The sequence below is a fragment of the Pleurodeles waltl genome, chromosome 6, assembly GCF_031143425.1.
Source record: "Pleurodeles waltl isolate 20211129_DDA chromosome 6, aPleWal1.hap1.20221129, whole genome shotgun sequence".
Lineage (NCBI taxonomy): Eukaryota > Metazoa > Chordata > Amphibia > Caudata > Salamandridae > Pleurodeles > Pleurodeles waltl.
The window spans coordinates 839,714,988-839,731,559 of record NC_090445.1 but is presented as its reverse complement, the minus strand read 5'-3'; the positions used below and the strand labels follow the sequence as shown (position 1 = coordinate 839,731,559).

The following is a 16,572-nucleotide window of genomic DNA, read 5'->3' as shown; positions in this document are numbered from 1 at the left end:
TGTGGGGTCTTAACCCCTTGACCACAATTCGGTGGGTTGTTACAGTCACTTCATTGGATTTAAGAACGGTGTCACGGTCACTCTGGGACATTTTGGAGAGGTGTACAATACCTCCACCTCACTGACAGGCGGTGTCACATCCTCTTCTGTGCGTTTGAGGTCTTCTCATAGTTTGGTTCTACATTTTAAAGCACTGTCGTTCACTTCAGTGCAACTGAGTGTGGTGTCACAGTTACTTTGTTGCATTGTAGTGTTAGTACCAACTTCACTTCTCTGAACTTCAATGTGGTGCCCTGTCTCAGTTACTTTTCAACATGGAAGTGTGGTGCCAACGTTACTGCACTGCATTTCTGCATGTTGCTATGATCACCTCGCTGTATGTAAATGTGATGTCACAGCTTTAGAGTGCAGCGCCAGGCCACATTTCTTCACTGCATTTGAGTGTGGCACCACCGTCACTTCTCTGCATTTGAGTGTGGCACCACGGTCACTTCACTGCATTTGGGTGTGGTACCACGGTCACCTCTTTGCATTAGAGTGTGGCACCACGGTCACTTCACTGCATTTGGGTGTGGCACCACGGTCACTTCACTGCATTTGAGTGTGGCACCACGGTCACTTCACTGCATTTGAGTGTGGCACCACGGTCACTTCACTGCATTTGAGTGTGGCACCACGGTCACTTCATTGCATTTGGGTGTGGCACCACGGTCACTTCACTGCATTTGAGTGTGGCACCACAGTCACTTCACTGCATTTGATTGTGGCACCACGGTCACTTCACTGCATTTGGGTGTGGCACCACGGTCACTTCACTGCATTTGAGTGTGGCACCACGGTCACTTCACTGCATTTGAGTGTGGCACCACGGTCACTTCACTGCATTTGAGTGTGGCACCACGGTCACTTCACTGCATTTGATTGTGGCACCACGGTCACTTCACTGCATTTGGGTGTGGCACCACGGTCACTTCACTGCATTTGAGTGTGGCACCACGGTCACTTCACTGCATTTGAGTGTGGCACCACGGTCACTTCACTGCATTTGAGTGTGGCACCACGGTCACTTCACTGCATTTGATTGTGGCACCACGGTCACTTCACTGCATTTGGGTGTGGCACCACGGTCACTTCACTGCATTTGAGTGTGGCACCACGGTCACTTCACTGCATTTGGGTGTGGCACCACGGTCACTTCACTGCATTTGGGTGTGGCACCACGGTCACTTCACTGCATTGGTGTGTCCTGTAATGGTTACATTAGTGCACTGATGTCAGGGTTACTTCACTGCCTTCTGCTGGACTGCCACAGCTATTCCACCGTATTTCAGTATAGTGCCACAGTTACTTAATGTACTTAAGTACAGTGGTACCTCTGTTCCTTCACTGCATTCTGTTGCTGCTGCCACAGTAATCTCGGTGCATTCCAGTCCAGTATTACAGTCACTTCAGTGCAGGTCAATGTGGTGCCACATCACTTAAATAAATATTAAGTGCAGATTTTCAGTCACTTACTGTACCCTCGTCGCACTTGTGGAATTTTACTGTTTTCCTTAAAGGCTTCATCGGTCTACACAATACTGTAAATATAAATTTTCCGACTTTTGGTCATGAAATATCGATCGGCAAACACGAGGTCTCGCTTTGGACAACAGGCGGCGCACCACCGGGGTGAAACACCAGATATATAAGCACAGAAGAGAACACGTCCATTCAATTACACGAACTGCACGCTATACGTCACTTCCGCCGCACGACAGTCAACATCAGAAGGTGATCTGCGCTCTTAACTCCACCTGGAGAGGGAAGTCTTAGAGGCGGTGGCAGGAAATTCATTGGCGACGGCGGATCGGTGTCCGGAGAACCAGGAGCAGGACTTGGTCTTATGCTAGAGGGCAGCCACGTGGGGGGCTCTACGTGTCATTTGTAGCTGCATCATTTACACCCCGTGGCTCTTCCGGGCACAGCCTTCCTTAGATTTCACTCTCAGAGCCTTCCGCTGCTGCACTGAGCGCAGAGATCTGTTCAGAGGGCGATGCACCGAGCAGCTTTAAAGTGAGGGGAAGGGGTTGGATGGACATAGCTGGCGCAGCCTGGTTTTATCAATTACCACACACGCTTGAACCTTACTGATAAAGCGCGCACCCAGACGGTGTGCAGAAGTACCGGGTGTAATATGTGTCGCAACGTAAATTGATGGTCACCCCTTGCAGAATGTGGCGAGGGCCTCCTCGGGCACCCACACCTCACAGAAATCATAGGCTTTACGATGCACGGGAGACTCTGAAATGTGTGCAACACAGAGTTATTTTAAGGATTGTGGGGCCCCGGGCAGCACATACTGTGGGGGCACCTGTTCAGAAACAACTTTGAATTGAATTAGCAATTTCTGGCTAATTCAAGCCCACATGACGCCAACAAAATTAAATCACGTGTTAAACTTTCTTGAAATATGCCGTGCCGGGGATGCCAAAAATCCCTAAAGGTAGGCAGAGAGGTTTAGAAAACAAAATGGGGTAAACAGAGGTCAGATAAAAAGTCCACTTTTCGATGGGATCCCTTGGAAGGTGGGACCATAGGCAACTGCCCACTTTGCCCTCTCCTTGAAACGTCTCTGATGCAGCCCTGACTGCAGGGGCCTGTGTTACACCACTGAGTATAATATGCTCTTTATTAACTATTTTCAGTGGCTCGCGAGAGTGGAAGCCTCAGCAGGGTCGGGGTGCTCGTCCCTCAATAGTGGTTAGAAACAGCATATTACTCTCTGTTGACCGGTGCAAGTGCCTTGTGTGGTGCGGTTTTCATGTGCTAAAGTTACAAACAACATCACACCAGAAGGTGGTGGTTTTGAAACTGTGTCTATGTGGGTTTTTTTTGCAAATTGCTTGAAACAGAAGTTGAGCTTCAGTAAGCAGTGACATTCCAAGTTAGGTTTGCTGCACTACAGGAATGGCAGGGACTATTATCAGCGCATTATATGAAGACGTGTGCCAGTTTATGTGCATTAGCACACTTGCGCTTATATTTCGCATTTATTGGTCACTGCCTGGTGTGTGTTTGGATGATTCCAGTGGACACAACGCAGTGGCATAAAAACCCATATTTTACAGGGACCCAGGAAATATGGAGAATATTTCACAGGTTCATGTGAAAAACATGGCTTCCAAACCATAATGATAGGAGCAAACCAATGTTTAGTCTTATCACTGTCCACTGTTCATTCGTTATTTTATTTATGAAACATAATCAAAACACAACATTCTAACTCCACTCAATGCCTGCTGTTACCTGCACTGATGAGCAAACAGCTTCAACGACCTCCCTCTTCTTCTGGCAATAACTTTAACACACGTAGGTACTGTTCCCAAAACTCGACATTCTTAACTACACAGTCAACTATTTCTCTAGTCTTTTTTCTACAGACAGTGCAATCTAATATGTCAATTACTGTTTTCAATTCGCCCTTTCCTGTTTGAAAAGAACACAGAGATAAATAAAAGGAAATGTGCGAGTAAGTAACGTAATATTGGTGCACCTCTTTGGTTCCAAATACTCAGCACTGGGTGCTATATATAGGTAAGACAAAAACTACATAACTTTGGTGATAGGCAGTAGGGGAAACGTATTACGCCAATGGTCTCCGATAAGAAACACAACTAGGCTCCCGGATATCAATAAAGATGTATGATTGCACACCGTAAAGAATCACAGACTCGTTATGGTGTGTATCTATAAGTACCGTTCTCAAGCCAACTGCTCCAATAACAAACAAGTAATATAAAAATTGCACAGCATGTATATGTATTGTGTAACCTGGTGGTATATTGCCATCTCTGGGTTGTGGTGACATTTCCAAACCCCTCAGCCAGGTGGTCATCGGGTCACCATATTCCTTTATGGTGATACGAGACCATATTACATGGTCGGCCATTGGGTATCCTCTGCATATTACACACTTGGAAGCTTTTATTACACAAAATGCAGTGATATTTAAAAAAAAACGATATCTTGCGGGTCTCTATGAAAAATGCGAAATACATCACAGGTGCACGAGAAATATGTAAAGCATTCTTGGGATCCTGTGAAATATTGTTTACTTCATCATAAATACAACCGCAAAGCTACTGAAGAGCTTTCCTGTTGTCCTTTGGTGAATCAAGATTCTGTTCATAAAAGTAAATTCTGAATATTCTTGTCCTGCACCCGTCCTCCTTGGTAGAAGCCCCGTTCAGAGAACACCTTCAGAAATCTCTCCCTTCCACAGACGGGATCCGTTTTTAACACCGCAAATGTATTTTTTTTCTCATATTTCTACAAACTCAACTACATATTTACTTGTATCGTCCTTTTCCCACAAATGGTGTTGTGCAGTATTTCACTTACTATTTCACATGAATATTTTACTCTTTGAAACAAATGCCATATCTCAAGGTAACTACACCTAAATAGGCATACAAAAGATAAACTGTATAATGAGGCGACGTATAACAAGGTCCCATTGTACCCTATCGGGGCTCTGGTAGCATTTGCACAAGAAACCCTCAATAGACATTTTAGGACTCTATTACATAGGTGGCAGTCTGAAGAAACACCCGCACAAATACAACACACACAACACCACGGAAAAACAAGCACTCCCTTTCAGATTTGAAATAAAGTAATGCATGCCAGTGATAGTTTTTATTTCAGAATGAAACATCAAACACCTGCAAAGTGAAGGGGAGTTTGCCGAACCCAATGCAATTTACAACCCGTTACAAAAGGCGGGGGTCGTTGAGGTCCGCGGCAGGTCAGTGGACAAGACGCAAAAACCGCCGAGGGCGCTTTAAGACCAGGAGCCATGTGTCTCTTTGTGTGTTGTTGGCAACTGCAGCCTGAAAGCTGCTGTAGAAGCAGCCCGGCCTCAAGTGCGAGATGGGGAGGGAAGCAGAGGTGCAGGTGTCGACTCAAGAGTCACCCCCCCCCCCCCCCCCCTTCCAGGTGTCACTTGATTCCAGCAGAGATGCTGTCTGAGCCTTCTGCACGCGCACGCACGCGCGCTCACACGCACCATCACTCACCGGCGGGTGTTTGGAAGCTGGACCAGACAAGATATATATATTGAGAGAGGCTCCATATAATAAAATCGGTAGCAGCAACCCCTCTGAGACAGGACCGGCCGCTGCTGCTGGACATTTACTCAGGAAATGTTAAGTGAGGCCGGCCAGTGAAGGGTACACGCGCTCTGGCCGGGTTGGACTGACAGCACATCTTTTAGTGCCAGATCGGAGCAAGGACTACACACCTCTCCTTCACACCATGACGTACAAACCAAAAGCCAGGGAAAGGATGCACTTTTAAGTAGATGTGATATTTGTGTATTTAGCAACCCAGAAGCATGCGGTTACACTAAATAAACATGCGCACCGGCCAGTGCACCGATACAATGTGGGCGCATTTATTTACCGCCCACTGGCTGTTTATATTCCAGCAGCACTTGTGAAAACAGCACAGTAACGGATTATAATTGAGATATATTTTATATGCGAAATGTTTACAGAAAAAAAAAATGTAAACAACGCCTATGAAAACAAGTGTATTTCACATGAATATGCTCGTTCTGGGAGGCTCGGTGCGGAGCAGCACCTTCTATGGAAAAAGTGAGAATTGGCCAAGTGAATAAACAACGTACAATTGTTTGTGGCGCCGCAGCCCCTTCTCGTCACCAAGTGGAATCTATGCAAGTGGGAGCTGATGTTAACTGCGCAAGAGATCCTTCCACACAGCCCTCTGCTTCCCCAGAGCCCGGCGCCGGGTCCAAAGAACACGCGCAAACCCCGCCAGTAGCTCTGTGACCTCCCAGCGACTCTCGAACAACTTAGCTGCATCGGGCATTTATAGGTGGGTGGAATATACCCTCGGCGGCCTCTCGCCCGCGGGTGACAGCAGAGAGGAGTTTAACAGCAACGACAGAAGGGGGTCTGAGTTTAGGGTTTGCTTTCTACCTGGCTCCCCGTCCTGCGGGTATTGGTGGAAATGATGAATTCGTCAGCCTGGAAGCAGCGCGCCCTCTGGACCAGCCGGGCAAGATTATAAAGGAAATCCGGCTAAATAACGCTTTCAAACGTCTCGAGTAAAGCCTCCGTTAACACCCCTTCTCTCTGCACCCACCTTGAATCGCCTTTTAATAAATCCTGAGGGGTCTCGCTATATCTAAAGAACGAAGAGCTGAGAACTCCCCTCGCCGTTAAAAGGCAGATCTGCACAAGTTCACGGCGTGTTTGCAAAAACAATCGACAAATAGCAGTAAACGCGAAAAATAACATTTTTAGGAAAAATTACTAAATAATAATAATAATAGTATTAGTAATAATAATAATAATCTTACCTGGTAGCTGTCGCCCCCTGAAAAAACACACAGGGCAAACGAATTTAAAAATAACAATCGAGATAAACAAGAAATAAAAAAAAGAGGAGAGGTGCGCGTTTTTTCGTCGGTGCTCTATTCGCCTTGATGCAATAAAGCCCGGAAGTAATGCAATTTAAAAATATATCTGTGGCAAACAAATAATGGGGGAGAAAGTGACAAGTGCATTAGGCATTATAATTCACGCGGGCTCCACCTCCCTGTCCTGCCTTCTAATTAATGGAGCTCCAAGTTGCAGACGCCTGCATTGGCCAGCCAGAGAGTGGAGGAGAGAGAGAGAGGGCGGGAGAGGGAGAAGGGGCGAGGGCCAAACTGCCATTGGAGATAATTGATTACCTTCCAATCAACAATAACTTGTTAGCAATAGTCAATTACCCCGTCTCTTTGCCGTTCCCCCAGTCTAAGGATCAGCGCTCCCCTGGCTTGCTCCAGCCTTTTTGGCAAAGAACAAGAACGGGGGGAAACGAACAAGAGGCGACCCAGGGACGTTCTGCATCCTGAAAGAGGGGATCTGGCACTGGAGTGCGGCGAGAAGTCCTCGTGGGCGCTGGGCTGGCGGCATTTCTGACTCCTCCATGGCAAACCCACCCACTTCTTAGAACAAATCTGTAACCTGGCCGAGTGGCCTCGGGACCTGCTTTGAGAAGGAGGCTGGGAGGGTCCTCTCCGAGGAGCGGAGAGAACTTTTCTGGTGGCGCGAGGGCTCTCACACTGCAAGAAGGGGATTGCTTGCTTTTTATTTTATATATATACATATATATATATCTGTTTTTGCTGGCAGTGCACGGACAGTGAGTGTCGAACATGACTTCCAAGGACGAGTCCAAGTCCTCCATGGTGGAGGAGAGGCGGCGGAGCCCACTGGACCACCTGCCACCCCCGGCCAACTCCAACAAACCCCTGACGCCGTTCAGCATCGAGGACATCCTGAGCAAGCCGTCTGTGCGGCGGAGCTACGGCCTGTGCGGGACGGCGGCGCACCTCCTGGGCGTCGAGAAGCCCCCGCCCGCGGGCCTCGCCCTGTCCGGCCGCGCGCTGCTCTCGCAGACGTCCCCCCTCTGCGCCCTGGAGGAGCTGGCCAGCAAGACCTTCAAGGGGCTGGAGGTCAGCGTGCTGCAGGCGGCTGAAGGTAGGTAGGACCTGCTCGCTTCTCCTCGCCCACCTCCCGGGGCGGGGGGCCTGGTGCCCCTGGGGGCCGAGTACAGCAGGATGGATGCTGGCACCTAGTTCAGGGGGCTGTGGAGAGAGGGATATTGTGTGGCAGCATTTTAAGGGCAAAAACACTGTCAGCGCTTCCAGTATTAGAGGAACAAATTGTAAAGATTTTAGCTACTCTGCATCATATGAAGAGGGTTTTCAAACTTGAATTGCAATTTTGAAAAGTATGTTGAGTTTTGGGTTGTCTAGCATTTTTTCCAGGTCACTGTTAGGAATAGAGGTAGATTTCCTTAGGTGCCGTTCACTCGGTCTGGCCAGTAATTTAGCTGGGTCTTGAGCCGACACGGAGCATCCCTCCTTAGTCGTCACTGTGAGTGCCTAGTTTTTGGAGAAAAAGTACAACTCTTTAGATCTGGTGTACGTTTTTACCTGTAACCTTCCGATGTGTTTGTTTTTTCTCTTGTTTGTGGGTATAGTTGTATTTTTGCAATACTATCTTGACTAAACACAGTTGGTAACCGTGATTTATCATTTTAATATGTCACACGTACTTCGAGATAAAAAAAACTCTGCAGTCCTCCTGCTGCAATTGACACTTAGTTTCTGTTGGATCCTGTCAGGGAATCAAGGTGATTTTGAACTTGTACAAAGAGCTGTTTTTAGAACATTGCAGATGATTCCGTGTGGTCTAGGAAGTGGTTGTTTGTGTTTGGTGGATTCAACCGATATTTACAACCCAGCAGTGCAGTGTCACTCGCTTTCCAGCCTGGTTTATGTAGTCTAACTTGCTACTCTAGCCTCCTGTGCAATCAGTAGCGGTTGCTGTGTGTATATCGTCTTTTTGGTGCTATTGCAAAGCTTTCTACTGTGTTTGCAGCATGGATGCTGTTATTGTACGTGTGTGTGCGTCTGGCAGTCCAGTGTGCACACCTGACATTTAGGTTTATCGTAGGGTCCTACATTGTTTGCAGCAATGATGCTGTTATTGAGTGTGTGCGCCTGGCAGTGCAGTCGGTACATCTCTCTTATGGTGTTATTGCATGGCCTTGCACTCTGCTTGCAGCTTGAGTGTTGTTACTGTGTGTGTGCGCGCGCGTCTGGCAGGGCTGTGTGCACACTTCTCATTTGGTGTTACTGTATAGTCCTACACTCTGTTTCCCACATGGGTGCTGTTACTGTGTGTGTGTGTCAGGGCAGTGTGTACATCTCTCCTTTGGTGTTAATTTTGCATGGCCTTACAGCCAGTTTGCTGCATATATTCTGTTATAGGGTGTGTGGCACAGTGTGTACATCTTTCATTTGGTATATTGCATGGCCTTATACCCGGTTTGCAGCATGTATTCTGTTAGTTTGCGTGTGTGTTTGTACCTTTCCTGTGGTGTAATTGCATGGCCTTATACTCTGTTTGCAGCACAGATGCTGTTATTTGTGTGTGTGTATCTCTCCTTTAGGAGTATTGCATGTCCTAACACACTGTTTGCAGCACAGATTGTGTTATTGTGTGTACGTGCGTGTGTCAGTGAAGGGTGTACATCTCTCCTTTGGCGTTAGTGCATGGCCTTGCGCCCTGAATCACAGATTGTGTTATTGTGTGTGGGCGTCGGGCAGCGTCGGCCCGTGCCACCACCGCGCACAGCATCTCTAACCATGTCCCCCTGTGCCCCGCAGGAAGGGACGGCATGACCATCTTCGGCCAGAGGCAGACCCCCAAGAAGAGGCGGAAGTCCCGCACCGCCTTCACCAACCACCAGATCTACGAGTTGGAGAAGCGCTTCCTGTACCAAAAGTACCTGTCGCCGGCCGACCGCGACCAGATCGCCCAGCAGCTGGGCCTGACCAACGCGCAGGTCATCACCTGGTTCCAGAACCGGCGCGCCAAGCTGAAGCGCGACCTGGAGGAGATGAAGGCCGACGTGGAGTCCACCAAGAAGATGAGCCCGTCGTCGGTGGAGAGCATCATCTCCATCTCGGAGCTGGATCAGCAGTCGGACGCCGGCAGCGGCCGGGGCAAGTCCCGCTGCGGCTCGCCGGCCCTGCTGGCCCACCTGGATGCCGGCGCCCACCTCCAGCTCTCGCCCTCCTCCCCGCCCTGCAGCAGCAAGGACTGCACCGACGACGACGATGACGACGTCGAGATCGACGTCGACGACTGAGCCCTTCCAAGCGCTTTGTACAAAAACTGCAAAACGTGACAATTGGCGGCCGGCAGGGACGGTGTCTGACAGGACCTCTGAGGCTGACACCGAGGCAGACCCCTCTCAATATAGCAATAAGCAATACGGGAAAAAGACACAAACTAACCCACGGCTGCCGCATCAGGTAGTTCACATTTTTGGAATGGTGCAATTGTGTACGGCTTCTTGTAAAACGGACAGACATTTCGAAATAATATATATATTTTTTTCTTTGAGTTTCCATTTAAAAAAAAAAAACAATATTAATTTGTATGAAGCACAGAAAAAAGTACAGGCCACAGATATATCGAGATATGATTTTTGGCTTTTAATTTAGACTACATTTAAAATGTATTTTTTTATTGCATGTTTTTAAAAGTGCACGGGTCGCTTTTTTATTTTTACCTTCTCAAATATGGAGGGGACATATATTCACGTGTAAGTTAAATTGTATACTTTACCTTCTAGTTTCTATATGTTTAAATTCATCGTCACCTCCTGCCTCGCTCCTTCCAAATGTCTGCGTTTGCCATTTCTATTCCTCTGCTTTATTGAGAACAAACTTTCATATTTTTTCTTATGAAGGCGGCTGAGAGATAAGCAAAAATGACAATTATTTTATACACTTTTTAGACTTTTTGCATGATGTAAGCGTCACATCCGAATATATTTAAATTGTATGCTATGAATAACAAAATGTGTACAGAAAATGTTTGTTTCAACTGTAAAAATTACAGAAAATAATGAAGAAATCATGTTATTTAAGTTAACTTGCCAGGGACACTGGCGGTTTTATTTACTTATACAAACTGTACAGAGAGCTCTTTTCAATAAAATTATTATCCTTTTGTAACATAATTTTAATGTCGTTTTTTCGGTAGTACAAAGATTTTTTTAATGTGTAAAACTGTATGTGCAAAAATGTTTTCGCTACACGTTAGGTGCGTAACACGCGTAGCACATGTTCCATCATGTACGATGTAAACATCTTTACTGGTGATTTCACGAGTGGGTTTCTCAAAAGGAATGCAGATAATGTGTTTAGGTGGCTTGGGGAGTTAAGGGGTTTCGATAATATATTTTACATTTTCAGGCATGGTCAGCAATCTATTCTTTGTGTCGTTGTGAAAGGAAATGCATGCACTGTCAGAAATGGGACGGTTTGCCCAGCAATGAAATTCTTCAATGCATCCCTAAACCACCACAAAGTGGTACAAAAAAACACGTTCTCAGCCATGTTGGCATATTTTGGTGCATTTTCCCATAAAAGTTGGTTTCCAAAAACCATAGAGCATATTTTTAGTTCTTTTTCCCATGCCACACTGTGCAAGCTAGGACAAAACAAAACAAAAAGACCTTTTGCACAATGTGACATATATTGCCTTTTATAACTTGTTTTCCCCTTTTAAAGCGTGTCCTGCCTTTTTGACCCATCGACGTGTGTTTTCCCATTCTCTGCCAAATTTATGTGAGAAAAACCCAATCTGGTTTGAGTGGGAGACAGACAGAGAGCGGCTGACAAAAAAAAAAAAAAACACAACAAAGTGGATGCCTGCAAAGAAAGAGAAAAACAGCCAGTTTTGGGCCAGTTTCTCCGAGGGCTGTATAAATCTCCGCGTCTTTTGGAAAAAAGGGGGGGGGCGCGCGGATTTTTTTTTCAGCGTAAAGCGTGAAAAGTGGGGACAAATGAGGCCTCCTCCCCGGGGTGACAGGCCACAATGGGCCTCGGCCGCCCCCCTGCCGGCGGCAGTGCTGGGACAAGCGTGGCCCTCCGCCGAGCGCGCAGGCCCACCGTTTGGAGGCCATATGCTTTCCGCATGGCCCCCACGGCGGCCCGCCACGGTGATGGATCGGGTTCAGGCCGCCCATTGACTGTTTAACTCGGCCTGACAATGCCCGGGGAGGCGGCGCCCCGCTCCCCGCGCGCGGGGCATCTGGGCCCGGCCGTGAGGCCTCCTTTATCCGGCCCCATTCTCCTGCCACTCGGAACAAGTCTATGAATTACAATGGGCGGCCCTCGCCCTCTTAGGGAAGGGCGCTTGTCTCCTCTTTTTGGGTGGAAAAAAGATGTGTTTGACTCCTGTCCAGGTCTCCCCCGCAGGCTCTCAATCTTGCCCCTAAGTGTTTTTATGCTAAGCAGCGCCCTCGTAAACGTCTCCGAGCCGGTGACATTTACTCCGAGGGCCTCGTTAAGGACCTTTATTTGTTTTGTTTTCGGCCTCCTTTCTCTTCTCGCCGCTGCCTTTTGGTCCCTTTGTCTCCGGTGCGTTTAATGAGGCTGAAAACACCACACTTCAAGATGGTCAAAAGGCAGCGCGGCACAAAGGGGAGAAAAGGCCGGAGTTAATTTGGGGGAGCGCCTTTGTGCCCAGTGTGCAAACAGAGAGATGGGGAGGAAAGGTGGCGCGGTGAACCCGGGGAAGTTGGGCACACGTGGCAGCAGGGGCAGAGAAATACCCACTGCTCCCAGAGGGCAACAATGCTGGAATCAGCGCTTTCCTTCCAGGATCATCTGTTGCCGGGGAGGCACTAAAGATGCCTCTCAGCGCACATCCGGTCCAGTTTCACACTGCCTCTTATTCCCAGGATTGGCATCGCTACTTACGTGTTTGTTGTTCCAAACGTATACTTTAAAGCAAGAGCATTAGGGTATATCCGCTGACCGGGTGACGCAATAACCGAGCGCAGTATGTTAACGCACCTGCCACAGGGCTATACTCATCTGGTGGCAGCAGTGAACCCACATGAGTACCGCGCCATCAGGTACACATTGAAGTCCATCTACACCAAGTAAATTTAGCAGCTTCTAGGCGCTTTCGATAACAGAACCGAGATATATGACGACGAAGAGATACGCCCAGGCTCGCCAATCTGGTGTTTTGGAAAATTAGCCCTCCCTTCCTGCAAGCGCAAACACGACTCAACAGAGAACTGGTCCCTGCCTCCCACCACTCCATAACCCTGGGAGTGAACGCAAAGAACACAAAGTTTAACACCCAGCATTCCAGGACGAAATAATTCCCTCTCTCAAATCAACTTTTATAATATTCGTGCGTGCTGGTGTGCCTGTTTGCGCACGCTTGCTGCGCGAAAAGAACTTCATGCAACCGGGAAGCCGTTCTGTTACGGAACTGGATATAACACCGAGAGCCCTGTAATTGGGGAAGCGACCCCCAGACAACCCCCCTCCCCCACTTCAGACTGTGTCTCCAGCTATAGCAGAGCCTTGGGACGTAGCAGAGGGAGCTATATCAACAAGGCACTATTCAGTCATAAGTGGTCCTGGTGTTTGCCACTCTGGAGAGCGCGAGCCTGCATAACCTCAGGACAGGCCCGAGCACTCCCTCTTGGGCACCATCATACACCTTTGAACACAGCATCCGAGCTCTCCCAGGACTATCCCGCACACTCATGAGCTTAGGACCAATCCAGTCATATCCGAATTCTCGTGGGCGTAACCAATGGAGCAGCAGGTGCAGTGACACCGGGGCGCAGGGGTGTCAGCGGACACATGCAACATGATCATTGCTGTAGCTTGCTACTAACACATGAACTTGGAAAGGGGGACTTTTCGTAGCCTACATCACGATCTTCGCATCCTTGTCAAAGTTTGCTTGTGACACGTGGGTGGATCGTTGTTGGCATGTTTCTGACAAGAGCACTTGAAAAACACAGTTGTAACCAACACCTTCATTTAGCACGCAGATGGATATCCTAAGCAACACAGACATGCTGAAAACGTGGATTTTCTCAGAGGTTTTTAGATGTGGGAAAGATGTATTAAATTGTGATGGGCTGGCCTCTTGCTCCGGGTTGTGTCACTCTTCCTTGAACCGTCCATTCTTCTTTCTAGTGCTGTGACTCTCCTGCTTGTGAGCTCATAGAGCAGGAACCCTTTATCACTTTTAGGCCCATATTTATACTTTTTTAGCGCCGCGTATGCACCACTTTTTTAATGCAAAACGGAGCAAATTTACAAAATACAATTGTATTTTGCAAGTTTGCATCACTTTTGCGTCAAAAAATGACGCAAACGAGGCGCTAAAAAAGTATAAATATGGGCCTTAGTGTAGGGTGACCAGATTTTGAGGACCAAAAACTGGGACACATCATACATAAAAGAAGGATAAACGACTTTACCCTCAATTTTATATCTGGAATATCCAGTTTTAAATTATATTTATATGTGTGTATATAAATATACATATATATATGTATATATATATATATATATATATATATATATATATATATACATATACACACACACACATTTACAAGACTATACATATGGCTTGACCTCCCACCCTGCACCCCCGACCCAACCCCCCACCAACCTCTCTCTGCTGGGAGCAGACAGGAGACTGTGTTGCCTGACAGTAACAGATAAATGACTTTAATTATTTCATACTTTGTAGGCGTCTTTAACTTATCCTTCCCTAGATAATCTGACCTTTGTCCCAAAAACCGGAACATTTATGTAATGATTTGACCTTTGTCCCAAAAACCGGGACATTTGTTTGAAATTGAAGCGCCGGGACACCGGACAGTCCTCTAAAAACCGGGACAGTCCGGGGAAATCCGGGACGTCTGGTCACCCTAGCTCAGTGTCATGTGCTTGCAGGTATGGACGGTGGTGTGTAGTAGAGAAAGTTCAGTGGATTGTGCGAGAGAATTGAGGACTGAAGGTGTTGGCACTATTTATTTAAAGAATATTAGGGGCACAATACTGGGTACACGCATTTTCTGTACTCCACACACACAAATCTTATTTTGAGCTTATTAGCCGTTTTAGGGCTCGCTGCCCCTCGTCTCATCCTGCTGCCACCCTGCCAGCAGCACACAAGGCCACTCTCGAGTTTGCAGCGACTACTGCCCCCGAGCTCCCTGGACCCACGTGCCAAGTGCCCGCCGGACCAGCCTCAGCAGCATCGTCTGCTGGGCCCTTACTGCTGGGGTTTACCCTGTACCGTCCCGGCCACGTGACTACCGGCAGAGGCTGCGCGTCTCCTGGGCCCAGTGCCTGACGTGTACCCACTCTCTCATGCCCCCTCTGCGGCCACGCCTCACCCACCGTGCCAGCCTCCGCACAGATCCCCCGGTGGCACCTTTGTGGTGCGAGGACCCCCTGCCACCACATCACGTACTTTCGGTGAAGGCCAAGTGTTTGAGTCCGGCAGGACCCCTCGGAGACCCCTCACGCGGCCAGCAGCAACACCTTCTCAAACACCCCAAGAAACACTGGTCTACCTCGCGAGTGATGTGCAGTAATTACCAAATGTTCTGTGCTGCTGGAGGTTATATCCCGAGCTTTCCAGACAGGTGTATTCCACCCGGGACATAACCCCTATCTCTGACTTGTTTCCGGCCCCACCACCTTCTGCAAACGGTCCCTCCTGGAGGGATGCCCTGCTGCTTGAACCTGGGGCACCTGACAGGTCTGATATCTATTATAACACATCGTCCTTTATCCTGTTAATAGCTGGTGCTATGACAGCCATTTAGTTATTGCTGAACTGGTTCCCATGCCATAACCACGGCCTTGGTGTCTTCATGTGGGCGTGGCGAATAGCCCTTTTCTGTTAATCGTTTTAATACTGGTGCTTTCCTTTACATTACTGCTGATTTCGGTACTCCGGGTGGTTTATTTTACATCGATTATTATGGGTTTTTTGTAGAAGTCAAGGTCGAAAGCGACGTAGCTGTTACCAATCTGCGTGTTTTTTGGGATATCGATTATATCTGTGTTGTTGTCATCATTTATTGTGTGATGCGTTTCTGGTGTGGTTCTCTGTTGTTAGTTCATATCCATTTTCGTTGTAGTTTATGTTATGATCGTGCTCTGTTTAGTTTATATGATGACCTCGTCATACATGTTCTCGCTGGCTTATGTCATATCCACGAACTATCTGAGTTATTTAATAAATATGTTCTAAGTACTCTATCTATGATCGCCATTGTAAGCGGTTTTTACATGGCTACTGTTCAATTTATTTAATATCCACGTTCTTTATCTGTAACTCACGCTCGATGTGGTTTATCGCCTATAAGTGTTCGATGCGTTTAATTCACACACGTTTCTTGCACATTTTCTGCTTTCTACGTGGTTCATGCTGCCCCCGTTCTCTATGGTAAATGCCCCATTTCTGTCCCAAGCAGTTTATGTCGAATCCATTGTCTATTTAGTTTATGCGGCAAAACCATCACTCTTTCTGTTATCTGCATACTATGTGGTTTATGCCACATTCATGGTCTATGTGGTTAAAGTCATAGAACTCGGAGACCACCAGCAGGCCCTCCCCCCAACACCGGCCATAAGCAGACCGACAAATTAATTTTGTTGGAAGAAGTTTTATTTAACTCTTACTTGTTAATTCCATTTCTCAGTTCTCGTGGTTTGACGTGGTCTACGTCACACCCGTGTTATAAGTGATTTTTGTCACAATGTTCAATATAGGTGTTACGACTTCCATTTCACACACAGTTTATGTCATATCCATATTCCATGTGGCATGGGTAGGAGCTATATATCTACTGTGTTTTCGAAGTTGTTTGCGTCCTATACGTCCTATCAGATGCATCTTTTATCCATGTTCTATGGGGTTTATATAAGACGCGTGTTCTGTGATTTATGCTTTATTTGTGATTGATGTGTCAGCACTCTAAGTGCTCTTAAAGTGTCATATCTTCCCTATTGTTTTTTTTCTGACATCTACAACCTATGCAGCCAATGTCCTGTCCACGTATGTGTATTTTGTTATTCACGTGATATGTGGTATATGTCATATCTATGTGGTCAAAGCCATATCTACGTTCCATAAATGCAGCCTCTCT

The 16,572-nt window shown here is 47.3% G+C and overlaps 1 protein-coding gene and 1 long non-coding RNA gene across 3 annotated transcripts in view; one reads left to right on the top strand and one right to left on the bottom strand.

The window, feature by feature from the left end:
• LOC138300322 (uncharacterized) overlaps positions 1-6,606 on the bottom strand; it is a 150,876-nt gene extending 144,270 nt beyond the window's left edge. The window contains exon 1 of one of the 2 annotated variants that reach the window (XR_011204909.1): positions 6,368-6,606. This is a non-coding gene — a long non-coding RNA (uncharacterized lncRNA). The remainder of the gene's footprint in view (positions 1-6,367) is intronic. The other variant, XR_011204908.1, reaches the window with a different exon arrangement.
• On the top strand, positions 6,560-10,587 carry LBX1 (ladybird homeobox 1). Its single transcript, XM_069239550.1, has 2 exons — positions 6,560-7,535; positions 9,233-10,587. Exons 1-2 carry the CDS (start codon positions 7,211-7,213, stop codon positions 9,715-9,717), a joined length of 810 nt encoding a protein of 269 aa, XP_069095651.1. The 5' UTR covers positions 6,560-7,210; the 3' UTR covers positions 9,718-10,587.
• Positions 10,588-16,572: the final 5,985 nt, after the last annotated feature.

Excerpts from the sequence above, each read along its gene's own strand:
- LBX1 (XM_069239550.1), top strand. The coding sequence starts at position 7,211 with ATGACTTCCAAGGACGAGTCCAAGTCCTCCATGGTGGAGGAGAGGCGG. Across the intron at positions 7,536-9,232 it reads CGTGCTGCAGGCGGCTGAAG|GAAGGGACGGCATGACCATC; the intron begins GTAGGTAGGACC and ends TGTGCCCCGCAG.